Here is a 16,684-nt window from a genome sequence, read left to right as displayed (position 1 = left end):
CTTAATAAATTTTTAAGTACACCAGTTAATTCTTATTATTTTGTTTGCTACCTAGCATCATTTCTAAACAAATCACGTTCTTCGGATGCACTTTCCTTCGACAGACAGGGCATTTTTGAGTTGCAGATGAAGTTCCTAATGCGCTTAATATACAGAAATTACAAAAAATATGACCACAAGGTGTAGCAGACAAATTTTCAGGATTATCTAGGCAAATTACACATTTGTAATCCGCTAGTCTTTGAGAGTTGCTTACAGAATCCGCTTGAGGTGCGGGTTCATCGGTGGGCTTTTGTTTCCTTTTTCTTTGCTTTGGTTGACTTCGCTTCTGTTCGGCTTCTGTTAAATCAATAACATCATCGAAACCGGATGGGAAGTTACCAAAAAGATCAGGACGCTGAGATGCCTCTCGCAGAGAGATATCCTCAACGCTATCGATATCGTCCAGGCCTTCCAGGTCTGTTGACCATTCATTTATGCTTCTTTCAGGTGATCGTAAATTTTCATTATATGCCAAGCTTCGAACTGATCGAGGAACTCCTGGGACTTCTGGCGTCTGCTGTTCTCCTTGGCCATCAAACTCGTCGTCGACATCTCTGTCCGTGACTCTACTGGATTCTGCACGTTCACTGGAGCCTTCATTAGTTGCTTCATCAGCAAGATACGAGGTTTCATTAGAGCCTCTTCGTTGACGACGAGCTGCAGCAATTGCAGCGGCCTCCCTGGGTGATCGAGCTGCTCTTGTGTCGTAAGGAACGTATCTTTGATTTCCAGATCTTGGTGTAGGAGGCATTGCCAATAATGTCCGTACCGGTGATTTGATAGAGATGGATTTTTTTCTTTGAAAGCCTTTGAATCAAAGAAAACTGAATAGTGTTCGACTTCTGGTAGAGCGATTCTAAAATCTTTCTGCGACCCAACCAAGGAAAACTTGGTCTTTCAGGCTTATTAGAGGAAAACGTCCAAAAACAAACAGACTTCAAAGAAGTTTAATTCTTTTTCTTTTTCACATGGGAATAACACGGCAAAAATAATGCAACCCAAGTTACCTTTTCTTACTAAATATTTTTATACTAATGTGTAGGCAAAACTATTGGAAAGCGAGATGCCTTAAATGCGTAAAATGTCATAGCACGAAAAAGAGTACTGTACCTTATGTACATTAAACGTAAAATAAGTATCGCGTAATAGAACATAGCAGAGAATAAACTAGTTGTGGTATCCATTCGAACGATTAGCATTGCTACTCGTTATATGCGAAAAAGGAAGGACAGACAGCCTTAATTTTGCTTCTACCAACAACCTTGGAACGCCATTAGGACGAGGAAAACGCCATGGTGAAAAGTTATACCCGTTACGAGCCCTCAGGATTCTTTGGGGTCGTCGCTTCATCCGGGTGTAATATCGTAACGCAACCATCTGAATCGGCGAAATCCGTAGGCAAAGCGATTGTTGGAGGTCTCGAAAGCATTCTAGAATGGGATCTCAAGACCGGTCAATTGTCGTCTAAATGGAAGGACACGGATTGTTCATTTAATGTTTCCTGTCTCACAAATCATGGCGATGTATATGCCGCTGGCTACGAGGATGGGTCTATTCGTCTTTGGAAAGAAGGGGAATTGCTTTTGACTTTGAACGGCCACAAAAGTGCTGTTTCTACTATGACTTTCGATCAAACAGGTACTCGATTAGCTAGTGGCAGCAAAGATACAGATATAATTTTGTGGGATGTTGTGAACGAAACTGGCTTGTATAGACTTCGTGGACATAAAGATCAAGTTACGAAGCTCATCTTTTTAACCCCTAGTGATTTAACAGCCGTTAATGAACAGGGAACCACGGACGGTGTTGAAGATGATGCCTCAACAAACATGGAAATTGATGCCACGAACGCAGACCAATACTTGTTGTCGTCTGGTAAAGACTCATTTTTAAAGCTTTGGGATCTTTCAATTCAGCATTGTGTCGAGACACATGTCAATCATCAGGGTGAAATTTGGGCAATGTCTGTATCTCCCGACAGAAAGCGCTGTTTAACTGCTAGCAGCGATGCGGATGTCAAAGTCTGGGAAATCTCTTTCCCCACTGATGGAAACATAACCCCTACAACCAAAGTTTTGAAATTATTAGGAGGTGTTCCTCGCCAAAGTCGTGATCGTCCACTTTCCTTGGACTTTTATGATTCTGGTCGATTTGTAGTTTTCCAGGCCCATGATCGTTTGATAGAGATTATCCGCATAAGGACTCCTTCTGAAATGGAAAAAATTATGAGTCGCCGCCGTAGACGCAAAAAGACCGAGGAAGTAGAATTGACTTTGAAGGATGAATTCGAACCTTTTGCAGTTATTCGTGCTCCTTCCCGCGTTTCCTCATTTGCCTGGATTCCTCATCGCCGTAACCCTGTATTCGTCGTTGTTCTTCAGAATAATTCCATTGAGGTCTATAATGTGGATACCAAGGCAGAGGCTACTACTCCCCTTACGGAACGAACTACACGCACCAATTCCATTGAATTGCCAGGCCATCGTGCTGACGTTAGAACTTTAGCCCTTTCCTCTAACTATGAAATGGTTTTAAGTGGCGCTAATGGTTCACTAAAGATCTGGAATCATAAAACAGGTTCTTGTATTCGTACTTTTGATTGTGGCTACGTTTTAGCCGCTGCATTTGTAAATGCAGATAAGCAAATTCTTTCTGTTAATAAGGCGGGGGAAATTGAGTTATTTGACGTTGCTAGCTCTTCTCTATTGGAACGTATTCAAGCCCATAATGGCCCTATCTGGGATTTGGCTATTGGACACAATGGATCATATTTTGCTACAGCTTCTGCAGATAAGACTTTGAAGTTATGGTCTTTGAAACCTTCTTTCGATTATGCTCCCGGTACTTCCGTCAAAGTTTTCGCTTTGAGGATTGAGCAAACCCGTCAAATTGACTTTGCGGATGATGTTCTTGCGACCACAATATCTCCAGATGGTCGCCTTATCACTGCATCTTTACTCGATAATACAGTCAAGGTGTATTACTTGGATACTTTGAAATTTTTCTTAAATATGTATGGACACAAACTACCTGTTCTTTCAATGGACATTTCGCACGACTCTAAATTATTAGCTACTTGTAGTGCCGACAAGAACGTCAAATTATGGGGATTAGACTTTGGTGACTGCCATAAATCAATTTTCGCTCACCAGGATTCTGTTATGAAGGTTGCATTTCAACCTGGCTCCAGAAATTTTTTTACATGCTCTAAGGATAAGGAGCTTAGATACTGGGATGGTGACACCTTCGATTTGATTTTGAAATTGCGCGGTCATCATTCTGAAGTTTGGTCATTAGCTGTTGCTCCAACAACGGTTTTTACCGGTTCGCATGATCACTCCATCCGTGTATGGGCACAATCGGATGATCTAGTATTTTTAGAAGAAGAAAGAGAGCGCGAACTTGAGGAACAGTACGAGTCAACTTTGGTTTCCAGTTTCAGTGCTGAGGAGAGAAACGAAGACGCAGCAGAAAACAATGTTGCTACAGTGAATAAACAGACTGTTGAAAGTCTTAAAGACGGTGAAAAAATACTCGATGCATTAGTTATTGGCGCTAAAGATTTGGACGAGGAAATTCAATATCGAATTGAGAAACTTAGCAATCCGAACAAATCTAGAATCCCGCGTAACCCAATTTTAGCTCACTTGAATGTTTCAGCGGAAGAATATGTTTTAAATACCTTTAAAAAAGTTCGTATAAGTCATCTCGATGACGCTCTGTTGGTACTTCCCTTTGACCAAGTCTTGTCCCTTTTTCGCTTTGTTGATATATGGGCTAGCAAGAAGTGGTCTATACCCTTAGTATCTCGAATTATATTTTTCTTATTGAAGACATATCATCGTCAATTGACGTCTACGATTAAAATGCGACCTCTACTAAATAATATTCGCAATAGTCTTAGAGGTTCTTTAGTGGAAGAGCGATCGCTAGTGGGTTACAATCTTGCCGGCTTAACATACTTAAAAAATGAGTGGGATTTGAATCATAAAACATCTCTTGAGGAAGTTGATAATCCTTTGCTCGGAATTGATGGAAAGAAGCGTGCATTTTCTAATGTTTAAGGTTTTAAAGACCTAAAAAAAGGGATTTAAGGGTGAAATGATGCTTAATTGAATATTTAGTTATATAAATGGGAATTTTTGGTTCGTGAATAGGTTCTTTTTTTTTTTACTTATACATATTGTTAAGGTAACGAGTTCATTGATTTAAGTGGTAAGTTTGTAAATTTATTACATACCAAGGAAACAAAGAGTAAATAATAATAATGGTAAAATTGCTAACTTAAAAGCGAGTTACCTATAAAAAACGATAGAATAATAATCATAATGCAACAATATATAGAAATTCATAATAATCACCAAATTTCGATTATAAGCATGCCATGAATAACATATTAATCAAATTTCCCAGTATTACCCGTGTTCTTTGTTGCGATGGGCAAAATGGGAGAAGAACGGTGTCGGCGCTCAAGACTTCTAATCCTTCTAGCACCAAATAATGAAACAACAATACCGAGAAAAACGACACCACAAATTAAGTATAAAGCACGTGTATCCAATCCGTAGGAAGCTAAGTATTCTAGACCAGCATTTTCCTTTAGCATTTTAGGCTTTTTAGGCTTCAAAGAGTTGGGATTAGCTTCCACATCCTTAAGAAAATTGGTAACGACGTCTTTATTAACAGTGATGGGTTCACCCTTGGCAGTTGTGTCCCAATAAAGATTCTTACCAGCGTCGTATAAAACTACCCTTGGGCCCGAGTTTTTGATATCGAGATTAAAGTTAGTAAGCCATTTTGCCCAATAATTGCCGTTTACCCAGGCAAATCGTTTAGGGGCGGGTTTATGCTTGACATTCATATTCCGGGCGGCCTCTAACGCTTCGGCATCATTCTTTTCCTCAGCTTTGTTCATATGAGCATTCTTTTTATCAGTTTCTTCCTTCCAAGCCATCTGATATTCACGAGACTCCTCGTTTAACCATTCAGAGGCAATGTTTCGAGCGGTGGCTTTAGTTTCATAAAAATCAGGTGAATCGGGATTCAAGGAAAATAAAACGACAGTATCAGTATTAGCAATTTCATCAGAATTAAATGTTTGGAGTTCTGGAAGGACTGGAAGCCAATTGTTCTTCATCCAATTCAAAATTCTTCTGTAATCGATAATATCAGATGCTACACTAGTAGGATAATAACTAGGAGTGGCATCTTTCACGACAATTAGCTTTGGAAAGTTATTGACATTGTATTTCTTTACAAGTTGTTGAGACTTTGTAAGGTAAAGACGGGCATGGCCAAGCAGTTGAATAGCAGTTTTACGAATTGTAGCAAGGCTATCAGCACTCTTATCATCATAAAAATATAGGAAGAAGACATCTCCATGTTTCTCAGATTCCGTGGTATCAAAAAATTCGACTTCACGGATCTCGAAGTTGGCGGCTTCTTCAGCGAAACTAGTAAGATCACCGACTTTAGGGAGACCAAAATATTCCACGTATTCATTTTCCTTGAAAAAAAAGAAAGAAGGATAATGCTGAACCTTATATTTGCTACAGCTGGGTTTTTGCTTGCTGCAGTCGATATGGCCAACATTGAGCTTATTCTTCATTCTTCCAGCCATTGAATCCCAAGCTGTAGTAACATCTGCACAATTTGTGCAATCAGAAGAATAAAAGCGAACGAACCAGCCAACATCACTTGTTAAGGCACCCTCGATGTCTTCTTGGGTAACTAGGGGTTTGGAGCGTCCAGCAGGATTGAGAACCGGCTGGTCGGTTTTTTCAGAATCTTTATTCGAGGGTCCCGAGGAATCTCCTCCTTCGGGAAGAACATTTGGAGCAGTTTGAATAGCATAGGTAGCTTCAGGTGTTGTAGAGGTAGATGACTGTAAAGATGCAGATAGCGAAGTAGCGGTTGCTTTGTCAGCACTGTTTGTAGCAGGAACAGTAGTAATAACAGAGGAAGCGGAGGCCAATGAATGGTCGTCTTTTGATGTACCAGTACCTGATTTAATAGCAGAGGAAGATGGGGTCAAAGAGGCAGAAGCAGGGCTACCGGAAGAAGTTTTGGCGGAAAATTGTGCCATTTGCAAATCAGTAAAATCGGTAATAGATTTTGTTGAGGTACCAGAAGCAGTTACCAGTGATAAAGAACTTGTAGAAAATGTCTGGGTAGGTGCGGAAGGGGCAACGGCATCAGAAGCTTCCTTCGGTGTCTCTGTATTTTCGGCCTCAATTTCCTTTTCGGCGTCGACAATACGATCATCAACAAAGTCTAAAAGAGAAGCCTCGGTGATTAAACCGCTGTACGGTATTTCTTGTTTGTTCTCACCGTTTACAAAGAATCGAAGAGTGGGAAAAGCCTTAATTTCCAAGTCGCGACAAAGATTGCTATATTTTTTACAATTCACTTCGCCAATTGAGATATTGGCTTGATTGGCCTTCTCTTCCGACTTCTTTGCCATACCTTCCCACATGGGAGCGATGCGTTTGCAGGCAGGACAAGTTGGTGAATAAAACTTGATAAACCATTTTCCATTCACAGCCTCATTATAATTTTCATCTGTCAGGTCTACGGAGGCAGTAGCGACCTGGAAAAGGATAGCCAAAAGGGCTATCCACTGGATCCACGTTTTTGGTGCAAAAGCGGCGAAACCTCGCATTTTTGACGATTATTCTATTTTCAAACAATTAAACTTGGTTTTTTTTTTAAAAAAAAACTAGCCAATTTAATCAGACTTGCAAAGTCTCTTTCGCTTGTTCTGTTTTTGAATAGGTGGCACTGGTCAGGTTCATCTAAATCGAAAAAGAAGACACCATTCCAAAATCCAAATGACACCAAACCAGGTAATCATAATTTTTGTAATCTTTTAAGCGGTAATGATAATAGAAAGTGATTAAATTTGGACTAAGAGAAAATCATTACAGATGATCTTTCGACGTTAAATAAATGACTTTTAGCTTCCCGTTGTCAATGATTATTACTACTATTCTCAACCAACCTCTGTCCATTGAGCCTTTCTAAAGACAACTTCCTACATACCAATATTTAAAAAATTCACTCAACCTCTTTACCCTCCTTCGACTACCATTCAATCTCAAACTTCCGATTGGAAGCGTTGCTCATTGTGTATTAGTATTAAAAGACTGAACTAGCGATATTTTTTAATTAATTATGGGGAAAAAATAAAGACAAGAATGTAACAAACAGGAATGAAAAAATCATAAAATCGAAAGGGTTCCAGTAGCAAAAAGATATAAAATAAACGTAATCGCATCAAACACACGTTATTACAGATGTCTTGAATCATCATCATCTCGAGACATCTTTTCGGTAGTTTGCATCCCAGCGCAGTCAAATGTAAGCATCATCTGAATTGGCATTTTTCGTCTCGTATGGCTTCGAAATTATCCACCACAGCAAGCACCAAGCATGGCACTAGCAGCAGTGGCACCCAAAGCGGCACCAAAACCAAAGACGACTGAATTCCAGACTCTCGAAAAAATGTTGCCAGTACTCATTCTCATTCTGCGGCCTTGTTGCTTTTCTTGAAATGTTCTAGCCCTACGGAAAAGTTAGTAAGAGCAAACCTTCGAATAGTACTTATCGTCTCGTGCTCGTACTTACATATTGTCTTTGAATTTTCACTTGGTAAGATCCAGTATTATAGGCAGCAGGTTTTCACTGTTTAGGTGGTATAGTAATATCTCAACGAATTAATAATGTATGAGTCAATCTGAATAATAATAACCACCGTTATTGAAGAGGGGATGGAAATATATAATCTCTTGTGGGCTATGACGTCATCTTTTACAGCAATTGAAGTGACGTTGAACGGCTTATAAGCATAAAAGGATACATCTTTTAAGAGTATGCTCATAAAGGAATCTCACAAGGAGCTCGGATATGGGTACATTTGAATAGCATCTAGCTCAGAGAAAGTTCGCAAACGAGCTAGGAAGATAGAAAAGGAGGGTCTAGTTTCTATTAAATACTGTCAGTGGACCCAAGTAAAGCAGTTTTTCTTTTATAATCGGTTTAAAAAAAATACAAATGTTTCAGTTGATTTTGACTTGTGCTGAATCCCACTTTTCAAATAGCACAGCTTCCATGAGACAAGACGAAGGGTTAATAAACCACATTTCTTCTTTTCTTTTAGACTTCAGCCCTATAAAAATTAGATAAAAATTCAAAACGGTAAGGGTTTAACAAGGTGTGTACTACTTTGTATCACTGAATTGGAATTTGTCAATTCAATTAAACCAAGAAAGCAGGCAGGTAAATTATTATAAAGCAAATGAAAGAGTGACTGGGTTCTAGGATATCGCCAGAGGAAGAACAAAAGAATAAAGGAATAGAGTTCAATGAGGTAGGTTGGCTGCCGTCTAAAAAAAGAGATTGAAATAGTTTTGAGTACCATACTCTGAAAAACAAAACACATGCATAGTCCTTTTTCCAACAGCGACCATAATGACGGCTAATCAAAAGTCTTTCCATAAAAGGACTTCCTTCAGCGTTCGTAAACAACACAAAGGTTCACAACAAGTCATTGGTTCCAAAAGTTGTGTATCCTCCATTGAATTATAAAAAAAAATCTAGTAATATAAAGAGGAAAAGACATCTAAGGGGAATCGTAAAAAATTGTTTCTCCGCTCAACCGTTATTAAAAACAAGCACCATTTGAACGATACAAGCAAAATACAAAAGCATCAATGATGTTCAGCAGTAATTATCGCATCCTTGCATATGTTTACAAATGTTAGAGACTCGGATGCGTTTGAAAAGAATCCTCATAATCCGGCACTAGACTTGAAGAAAATGTAAAGGTCGATCAGAACTAAGAAAATATGAAATTAAGTAAAAGGAAAAAGAATAAAAAGATTTCAAGCAGACAATGAAATCCTTATAAAAAAGAAAGTATAAACCAACGAAGTAAATTAATAAATAAATATCGAAGCGAGAAATAAGGCACGCATTTTTTATCTTTATATGGAAGAAAATATGTAGATAAAACATTTGAGTAAATATAGAAAGCTGTCTCCAAGTGTGCTGACGTAAAAAGATTCATATATTATATTTTCTTCTTTTAATTCATGACCCTTAAAATTCTTCTCGAGTAATCTTGACTATCGGCCAACGATTCGGCGGAGTTGCGATTTTTCAGCATGCCAGGATCAAGACGCGAGTCCAGTTCACTCTTGTAGGAGGGAAAAGTTATATCATCCTTAGCATTCATCCTTGCCTTAAACTTCCTATACCAAAAGTATAGGCAAATACATAAAGCGATAACCACTGCAAAAGCAACACAACCAATCACAATACCAACAATTGCACCAGTGTTCAATGAGTTATTCATCTTTGAGCCTTGAGAACCATTTGGTGAACCCGTCGAAGATGAAGATGAGCTTGTGGGACTGGGAGTCACTGATCTCACATAGGACGAAGAAAAAGTTGTTGGCATATGAGAAGATGATGAGCTGGGCGATGTGATTCTAGATGATGACTGGCTAGAAGATGGGGAATGGGAGGAAGAAGTAGGTTTGGAAGATGGTGCAGAACTTGACGTTGAGCTCGTCGTGGAAGACGGCGTAGAGGAAGTCTTTGAGGATGAATGAGTAGAAGAAGTAGAAGAGGAACTCTGAGAAGACGACGTATGCAAAATACCGCTACCGGTCAAGTAAACCGACCAATAGAGGTCACCACCACATTTGAACTGGTCCCAACCAGGGCATACTTTGTTACAATTGCTAGAATCAACCTTTTGGGCTGTAAGTGTATTACCGCAGTAGCAATTTTTTTCGCGTACGGCAACAAAAGCAACATTAGGATCGTCATTACATAGATGATCATAGCAGTACTGAGGAGTGAGGAATTGGTAATTACCTTTGACGGATAAACTTTCATCGACCTGGTAACATCCAAACTGCGTATTCAAATCTGCATACACTTGGCGATTACCTATATTAAAAAGTACAAAGATTTGCAAGAATCGCAAAGCGAGGGATCGGTAATAAAACGACTTCATAGTACCACAGCCGCAAAATACTAGACAATCGACTTATTTCTTGGAAAGATAACGTCCCTGTAAAACGCTAAAACCGTTATAAAAAGAAAGTGAATAAGGAAAGAATGAGAATATTCAGAAAAAGAACGAAGATCTATTTACGCTCGTTATTATCCAAGCATGAACGGGTATCCAAATATAAATTATGCGTTGATTAGTGTAAGAAACCTAGAAAAGAATAGATTCTATATATCTAGAAGCATAAAAAAAAAGAACGACAATACGAAAAGAACGAAAGATTGCGAAGAAGATGCAGTCAAGCCTTGACTGATCAATAAATGGGTTAAATGGCCAATTGCAAAAGATAAAAAAGGCACAGATAATTACTCTTCACTGAAATAGAAACCCCTTGAAATAAAAAAATATACGCGTTTCGAGTAGAAACAACAGGTCAGGATTAAACACCTTCTACCTTTTTGTGCTGTGCTAAGGGAAAACACACGGACTTCGTGGAAAGCACGGATCTTACATTTTGATTCATCGGTAACAAAACTTAATGATGCGTACGAACCAACGTATTTTCAAATAGTGTAATGCAATGAGCAACTTTATTTCTTTTTCTTTAAAGATTTAGGAATAGATTCATAAATGGTAAAGACCGGATGAAAAACTTACAAATACAGGAGTCAACAAATATTTTAAAGACGCTTCAAACCCAACTATTCATTGTTATCTCTATAACAAATGCGTAATATGTACAAAAAGACCCGGAAGAAACAGGTTTAGATAGCATAGGCTTCTATAAAAGTATATCAAAAAGAAAATTAAATAATTCATGTCAGAAATGTTCGTCATAAAAAAACAAAGGTGTCATCATCAAATTCAAAATGAATGGATTTTAACCTAGACCACTGCGACTGGTCTTCACGATAGCACGCAAACTTTCATGAGAGCCTTCATTTTCTGGATGTCCTAATCCTTTACCAGCATACCAGCCCAGTCGCTCTAACATACGACGACCTGGATTAGCACGAGTGATTTCAGGAGCATCTCCACCAACCACTTGGCCTTCGTATAGTTTTGTAGCACTGGTAACTGTACGCTTCGAAGCAAGCATAATGTTGGGCTTTCTACCTGGTTTACCGGAAATTCCTGATCGCTTTTCAACTGACAGTTGCACACGATGTAGAATCCTCGTTAACGATGTGCTATTAATATCTGAGGAATTAAATCGGGGCGTCTTCGAAAGAACCGTGTACCGTTTCTTGCCAGAACCATAGCTTTGAGAACGGAGATTCAGACGGTTAGCTATTTCATGAACTAAACGGCGCACATATTTCCGGCATGCAGGAAGAGAAACCTCATCCACTCCTGAAAGACATAACTGTTGCATCCGCTTGTATGCATGCATGATAAAATCGTGGTCCGCTTTCGATAGAGTAGGACTATCAGGGTCCGAACCTTTGTCAGAAGCTGCTGCTTTTTTAGCCAGTTTCTTACTAGATTTTTTCCCTAAAAGCCCCTGTGCACGCTTTTCTTCACGTTCATTACGCTTCTTCGCTTTCTTTTGATGATCTTTTATCCATTGTTCTTGAAGATCAGAGTACATTTCCAACTCCTGAGCAATATCCTCATCGACATCATAAGCACTAGCGAGTCGATTTGTTATTGACTTTCCAGCTTTTCTTTCAAGTTTCCCTTGGGCTTTCCTTTCTTTTTTAGATACTTTCTTAGATTTTTCTTTTTTCTTGTTGTCTTTTTTGGAAGGTTTTAATAATGCTTTCGGAGGTGCTTTCTGGTATGGCTCCTCTTCGCTATCGTAATCATAAAGTGTAAAATCATTTGCGCCAGTGTCTCCAACACTTAGGTAAGCTTCGATTTCTGAATCGTCACTGTCATTGAAGACACTAGCAAGCAAGGCATTTACTTCTTCATCTTCTAAGTTTTCGGTTTCAGCCAAGACGTTTGCTAGTTCTTCATCATCGTATTCATAATCCTGGTCATGCTGGTCATTAAGCAAATCCGAATTCTCGTGAGAGGATGATCCATTTTCATCTGTAGATTCCGCATTTGTACTCTCTATGTCTTCATCTCCTTCCATGGATTCATCATCTTCATCAGTTTCAGAAAGCATAGACAAGTCGGCAAACTTATTCATGCTGAATTTTAATTCTGTATCAGTACTGTCCTCGTCTGGTAGATTGTCCTCAGTATCTGAAAGAATATACGGTTTTTCTCTACCAAAACGTTTATCGGAATTTTTATGTGCTTTTTTGTTTTTTCCATCCATGTTCTCTTTCTGTAAACCTTTAGCTTTATGTGGTTTGTGGGACCGAGGAGAGTCCAAAGCTATACGAGGGGTATGCTTCTCTTCCGATTGTTTTTCAGTTACAGTTACGGGCTTGTACACAGTAGCATCTTCATGAATATTCTTTTGAGCATGTGAAGGTTCCTTGTCTTCACGTGAGATAATGTTATTGCGTATAGGCTTGAACAAAACAACGTCTTGATGAACGCCAGGAGTTTTTTGTACGTAAGGATGCTCCTCTTCAGAAGCCTTACTCTTGTACTCAAGCCCACTAAAGTCAGAAGTAGCGTTTCGTTTGCTTTTTTCCTCCTCAATCATTCTATTTACTTCCTCAGTAGGATTAAAGATATCCACTGCACGAACAAACCTCATGCGAGGCCATTGTGAAATACGAGTGCCCTTACTACGAGGGAAAGTATGAGCATTCTTTTTCGACCCTTTGAAGCGACGAATCCTGGTACTTGAGTTTAAAAAGTCAGCATCATCTAGTTGGTCCAATACTTCCAAATCGCCGAACGATTGCATTGAATGAAGGATTTACGCTTATAATTTTTTTCTTATAAGGATAATAAATAAAAATAGAAATATTAAGAGTGTAAGCACTAGTTACACTGTGAGTCAGTGTATGGTGAAAGATAGGTTACTACGTTTACTGAAGATGAAGATCATAGCTTACGCGTTTACACAGTAGAGGGCAATAAGGTCCGTTTGCCACGATAAAGACATAAAGATCATCTTTTTCTATTTATACGTGTTCTAAATAATTCTTTTTCCCTTTTGTAAGCTAGACTATATTAATAGAAACTATTGTATTGCCAACACAGTTGACGAACGAATAAAATAATAAGATAAATGGGAATAGATTTTTTAATTATTGCAACTTAATAATGTTCCTCGAAATGGAGAACGATTCCATATGTTGTAAGTGAATATACTGAAATGTGATATGGAATAGGATAGGAAAATACTTGTCTCTAAGTAATGACTGAATATGACAAAAATAAAATAAAATAAAATAAGAAGAACGACTTTTGAGGAAACAAAGAGAGTAAACGAAGGGTAGGGAGACAGTAAATAACGTCAAATGGAAACCATAATAAGTAAACATGAAATCAACAGAAAAACCTCCTTTAAGCAGATATGAGAGAATAAATTAAGGCAACGGGCAAGGAAACATATTTAAGTAGTAACAAAAACGGGTGACAAGGATAACCATTATATTAAGGACAAGCTGTTTTGACAAACAACTAAGCTTTAGCTCGCTTCTGAGGTCCCAAGGATCCATTGGGGTAAAACGAGGGATCAACATCCTGCTTTTCGCGTTCCCCCAGCGGAGACATTGTAGCGGACCTTTTCTGAGAAGGTTGTGTGTAGGCAGGATTCATTAATGGAGCAGGCGATTGAGGGTTTGGATGTGGGTAATGGTTGGCAAATTGAGATGAATCAAAATTAGTGCTCATGGCGCGTTGGGACTGGTGATAATTATAATTGGATGGGTAATTAGGGACGCGGTATTCGGGAGGCCCTCCCGTTGCAGCTGCGGAAGGGGCCATGGGAAATGGAGCTTCAGCGTTATTAGGAACTTGATTATTTACAGAGGGATTACTCGGAAAAGCTACCTTTGCAGCACTAGATTTTTGCATCTGCTGTTGTTGCTGTAAAGCTGTAGCGAACTTTTGGAGGGCACTTGCCGGACCTGAACGTTGAGCCAAAGTAAAGGCTATTAAATCTCGCATCCCAGAAATAGTTTCAGAAATTTCCAAAAAGCGCATGATTCGTGGTTCAATCCCGTACTCGTTCACCGGCGTTGAGGGGAGTTGCGCACTGGCACCGAAATTATATGGAGGATAAAACGGAGCTTGTTCGTTGCCTTGCGAAGGGAAAATCGATGTGTTTTCCTGTTCTGGCCGGCGCTCTTGTTGATACTGCTGGGCGAGAGAAGCATTTTCTACAAGTTCACGAAGAAGATACTCGGAATGGTTGGTAGCGGAGAATTCAAGTGAGTCCAATTTCAAAAGAGGTGCACGATGGAAGTGCGCTCGCAAACAACCATAAATGATTACTTGTATACCATTAGCAAACTGATACACAAGGCTTGCGTTTGAGGACTCGACAAAATATCCATTATTAGGAATTGCGAATTCTTTCGTATCACCCAAAACAATCGACATTCGCCTCATGTTTCCCATGTAATTTAAATAGAAGAATCTCGGCAAAGCTGCATACGACAATTCAAACTCCTTCGACTCGCGAGTCCTTTGTGCGTTGGGTTCAAAATTAAATCGAAACGTTCCCTTTTCAGTAAAGAAATTGTGCACAAATCTCCTCCAGTATCCGATGTCTTCTTTCATGGTGTTTTCCCACCCGCAGGATAATTGTTCATTGTACTGTAAAAGTCTAAGAACGCCATAGCCAAGAATATTGGAGCCGCTGTTAAACATCATAGATGCATAGTTGGTGCCCATGCTTTTCATAAAGAGATTCGATAACTGTCTGCTAAAGCAGTGAATTGCTCTAGCTCTCTATGCAAAGCGTGAAGTTGAGGTCCCGCCGATGTAAAAAATGCTGGGAGTGCTGGAATAGCGCGATGGAAGATATTTTTTTGGCAATGTCTACCGTGCATTGTCGCAACTCGCTATTTCATTTTGGTAAACAATGGGGAAATTGACAGACATTCGTGTTGTACTATAGAGTATGCATATTTGTTTTAAATTTTATTTCGTTGTTGGCTCTTTTTTTATTAGCCGGATAGTTGGTTGTATCAACGACAATTCTGTAACCGAATACGACAAAGCTATTTGTTGGTTCAATACTTTGTTACAAGTATGAAGTTTGTTGGAGGGCCGCTCTCATTGTCGCCTTTTTGCATCTCTGTATTTCCATATACGGAAAGGCTTTAATTGCCTTACAGTCTATACTGAGCTATCTTTTGTAGTCTGTTACATGCTTTTACGATTCCGCGTGGTGCATTGCTCTACTCTTCCATGCTGGATAAATTCCCAATGACGTAATGGATGCTACAAAGGACTGTTTTCACCACAGTTTTTCCTTCCAGAACTTTCAGGGTTAGGGTTTTTTAATCTATATAAGGACAGCAAAGGACCTCTTTTTTCATTAAGCAGCTTCAAGTGTTTCACTGGTAATTATACAGTCCTGTGCTAAACACAGTCCTGTGGATGCATTGAATTTGGTTTTCATTACGAGAAGGTTCTTGTAAGGAGGACTGATGAGTGTAAGGACCTTTTTTGGACGGGAGTGTGTTGTTGCCAGTTGGGCACTTGAAAATGCTGGATCATGCGTATGAGTAGCTGCTGGTTGGAATTCCTAAGCCGTAGCTGGAGTAGGTGGACGTGTCTTAATCGTGGAAACGCGTAATCGTGTATCGTGAAAACGGTAATTCGTAGACGGATGTGTCGATAACTTTGGAGGCTCTGCGTATTGTGAGTGATAAAACATTGCGATCTGTTGATTAAGATGTAACTTCGCTGTGAAGCTGAAACATTAAATTTTTGTGATTTTTGGAAAACCTAAAATTTTGGATTCTCGGTAAACTTGTCTGTAGAGGTAAGTTATTCCAATCCTATTGAAGAACGAGAAAGCCTGATGATATTAATATGCGTCTTCTTTACCCGTCCTATCGACTATGACGATACAACACGCCTCTTTCAATTTTTTTTTCCCGAAAGAGGTAATACTTGCCAGTATTTTAGGTGTCTGATTCTCTCGTTTTTCATTTGGTGATCTTTACTGCCAACCCATTACTAACTTTTTTCAGGTGTGCTTTTGCGATGGGATCATGAAAGTTTTAAACTTTTCAAACTCGTAAAGTGTTTGAGGTATCGGTATTCCTGTATTGATATAGAAGCGTGTATGATCGAATAAATCGTGGTAGCTGCTCCTATACGAGCGAGTTTTGGATTCTGTTCTTTTCTTTTCCAGTTTTTGACAATGAAAGTTTTGTCAGTTAGCTTTAGTTTGTCTTAGATGTGCTTAGTTGTTGTGGGTGATGGAAAAAAGTATCGACAAAGACTGACAGGTGATGAAATTTCCAATAAACATTCGCAGTTTTCACGGAGCGACATCGAACCCAATCTTGTCGCAAATGACGGCCATAGTCCTTCCTTTGGATGTCTGATGTTAGTTGTTTGTCGATTTCTTTATAATAAATTTTTCTTTTTTTTATAAACTAAGTTGTTGTTGTATGCCAGTAGTAAAACGTAAGCATAATTATTTAAACCAGAAGGGCTTGTGTATTTGTGTGTTTAGAAGTATACACAACACTATTTTCATTTATGGGGAAATAAAGGAGCATGAAAGTACTAGTTAGAGAT

At 39.0% G+C, this 16,684-nt stretch overlaps 7 protein-coding genes and 1 non-coding gene across 8 annotated transcripts; 2 read left to right on the top strand and 6 right to left on the bottom strand.

Annotated features, from left to right (window-relative positions):
• Nucleotides 1–25: 25 nt before the first annotated feature.
• On the bottom strand, nucleotides 26–793 carry slx8 (SUMO-targeted ubiquitin-protein ligase E3 Slx8; the record flags this gene model as incomplete). The annotated part of the gene is made up of 1 exon (XM_056180083.1): nucleotides 26–793. The coding sequence occupies one exon, from the start codon at nucleotides 791–793 to the stop codon at nucleotides 26–28; it is 768 nt and encodes a 255-aa protein (XP_056037005.1).
• Nucleotides 794–1,334: 541 nt separating this feature from the next.
• On the top strand, nucleotides 1,335–4,106 carry dip2 (U3 snoRNA associated protein Dip2; the record flags this gene model as incomplete). The annotated part of the gene is made up of 1 exon (XM_056180082.1): nucleotides 1,335–4,106. One exon carries the CDS (start codon nucleotides 1,335–1,337, stop codon nucleotides 4,104–4,106), a length of 2,772 nt encoding a protein of 923 aa, XP_056037117.1.
• A 332-nt stretch (nucleotides 4,107–4,438) lies between these two features.
• pdi3 (ER associated protein disulfide isomerase Pdi3) lies at nucleotides 4,439–6,703 on the bottom strand (the record flags this gene model as incomplete). Its single annotated transcript, XM_056180081.1, has 1 exon — nucleotides 4,439–6,703. The coding sequence occupies one exon, from the start codon at nucleotides 6,701–6,703 to the stop codon at nucleotides 4,439–4,441; it is 2,265 nt and encodes a 754-aa protein (XP_056036792.1).
• A 745-nt stretch (nucleotides 6,704–7,448) lies between these two features.
• SOMG_01287 (Schizosaccharomyces specific microprotein Smp3) lies at nucleotides 7,449–7,902 on the bottom strand (the record flags this gene model as incomplete). The annotated part of the gene is made up of 2 exons (XM_056180080.1): nucleotides 7,449–7,605; nucleotides 7,856–7,902. The coding sequence occupies 2 exons, from the start codon at nucleotides 7,900–7,902 to the stop codon at nucleotides 7,449–7,451; spliced, it is 204 nt and encodes a 67-aa protein (XP_056036807.1).
• A 1,225-nt stretch (nucleotides 7,903–9,127) lies between these two features.
• On the bottom strand, nucleotides 9,128–10,066 carry wsc1 (plasma membrane-associated serine-rich cell wall sensor Wsc1; the record flags this gene model as incomplete). The annotated part of the gene is made up of 1 exon (XM_056180079.1): nucleotides 9,128–10,066. The coding sequence occupies one exon, from the start codon at nucleotides 10,064–10,066 to the stop codon at nucleotides 9,128–9,130; it is 939 nt and encodes a 312-aa protein (XP_056036806.1).
• Nucleotides 10,067–10,943: 877 nt separating this feature from the next.
• Nucleotides 10,944–12,878, bottom strand: sqs1 (R3H and G-patch domain protein Sqs1; the record flags this gene model as incomplete). The annotated part of the gene is made up of 1 exon (XM_056180078.1): nucleotides 10,944–12,878. One exon carries the CDS (start codon nucleotides 12,876–12,878, stop codon nucleotides 10,944–10,946), a length of 1,935 nt encoding a protein of 644 aa, XP_056036805.1.
• Nucleotides 12,879–13,600: 722 nt separating this feature from the next.
• ldb1 (LIM domain binding protein, transcription coregulator) lies at nucleotides 13,601–14,818 on the bottom strand (the record flags this gene model as incomplete). The annotated part of the gene is made up of 1 exon (XM_056180077.1): nucleotides 13,601–14,818. One exon carries the CDS (start codon nucleotides 14,816–14,818, stop codon nucleotides 13,601–13,603), a length of 1,218 nt encoding a protein of 405 aa, XP_056036804.1.
• A 1,567-nt stretch (nucleotides 14,819–16,385) lies between these two features.
• snoU14 lies at nucleotides 16,386–16,492 on the top strand. The gene has a single exon (XR_008803671.1). It is a non-coding gene; the product is annotated as a small nucleolar RNA U14 (small nucleolar RNA).
• The last annotated feature ends 192 nt before the right edge of the window (nucleotides 16,493–16,684 follow it).

Source organism: Schizosaccharomyces osmophilus, chromosome 1 (assembly GCF_027921745.1).
Source record: "Schizosaccharomyces osmophilus chromosome 1, complete sequence".
Classification (NCBI taxonomy): domain Eukaryota; kingdom Fungi; phylum Ascomycota; class Schizosaccharomycetes; order Schizosaccharomycetales; family Schizosaccharomycetaceae; genus Schizosaccharomyces; species Schizosaccharomyces osmophilus.
Note: the sequence above shows the minus strand (reverse complement) of the source record. Positions and strands in the feature narration are given on the sequence as shown.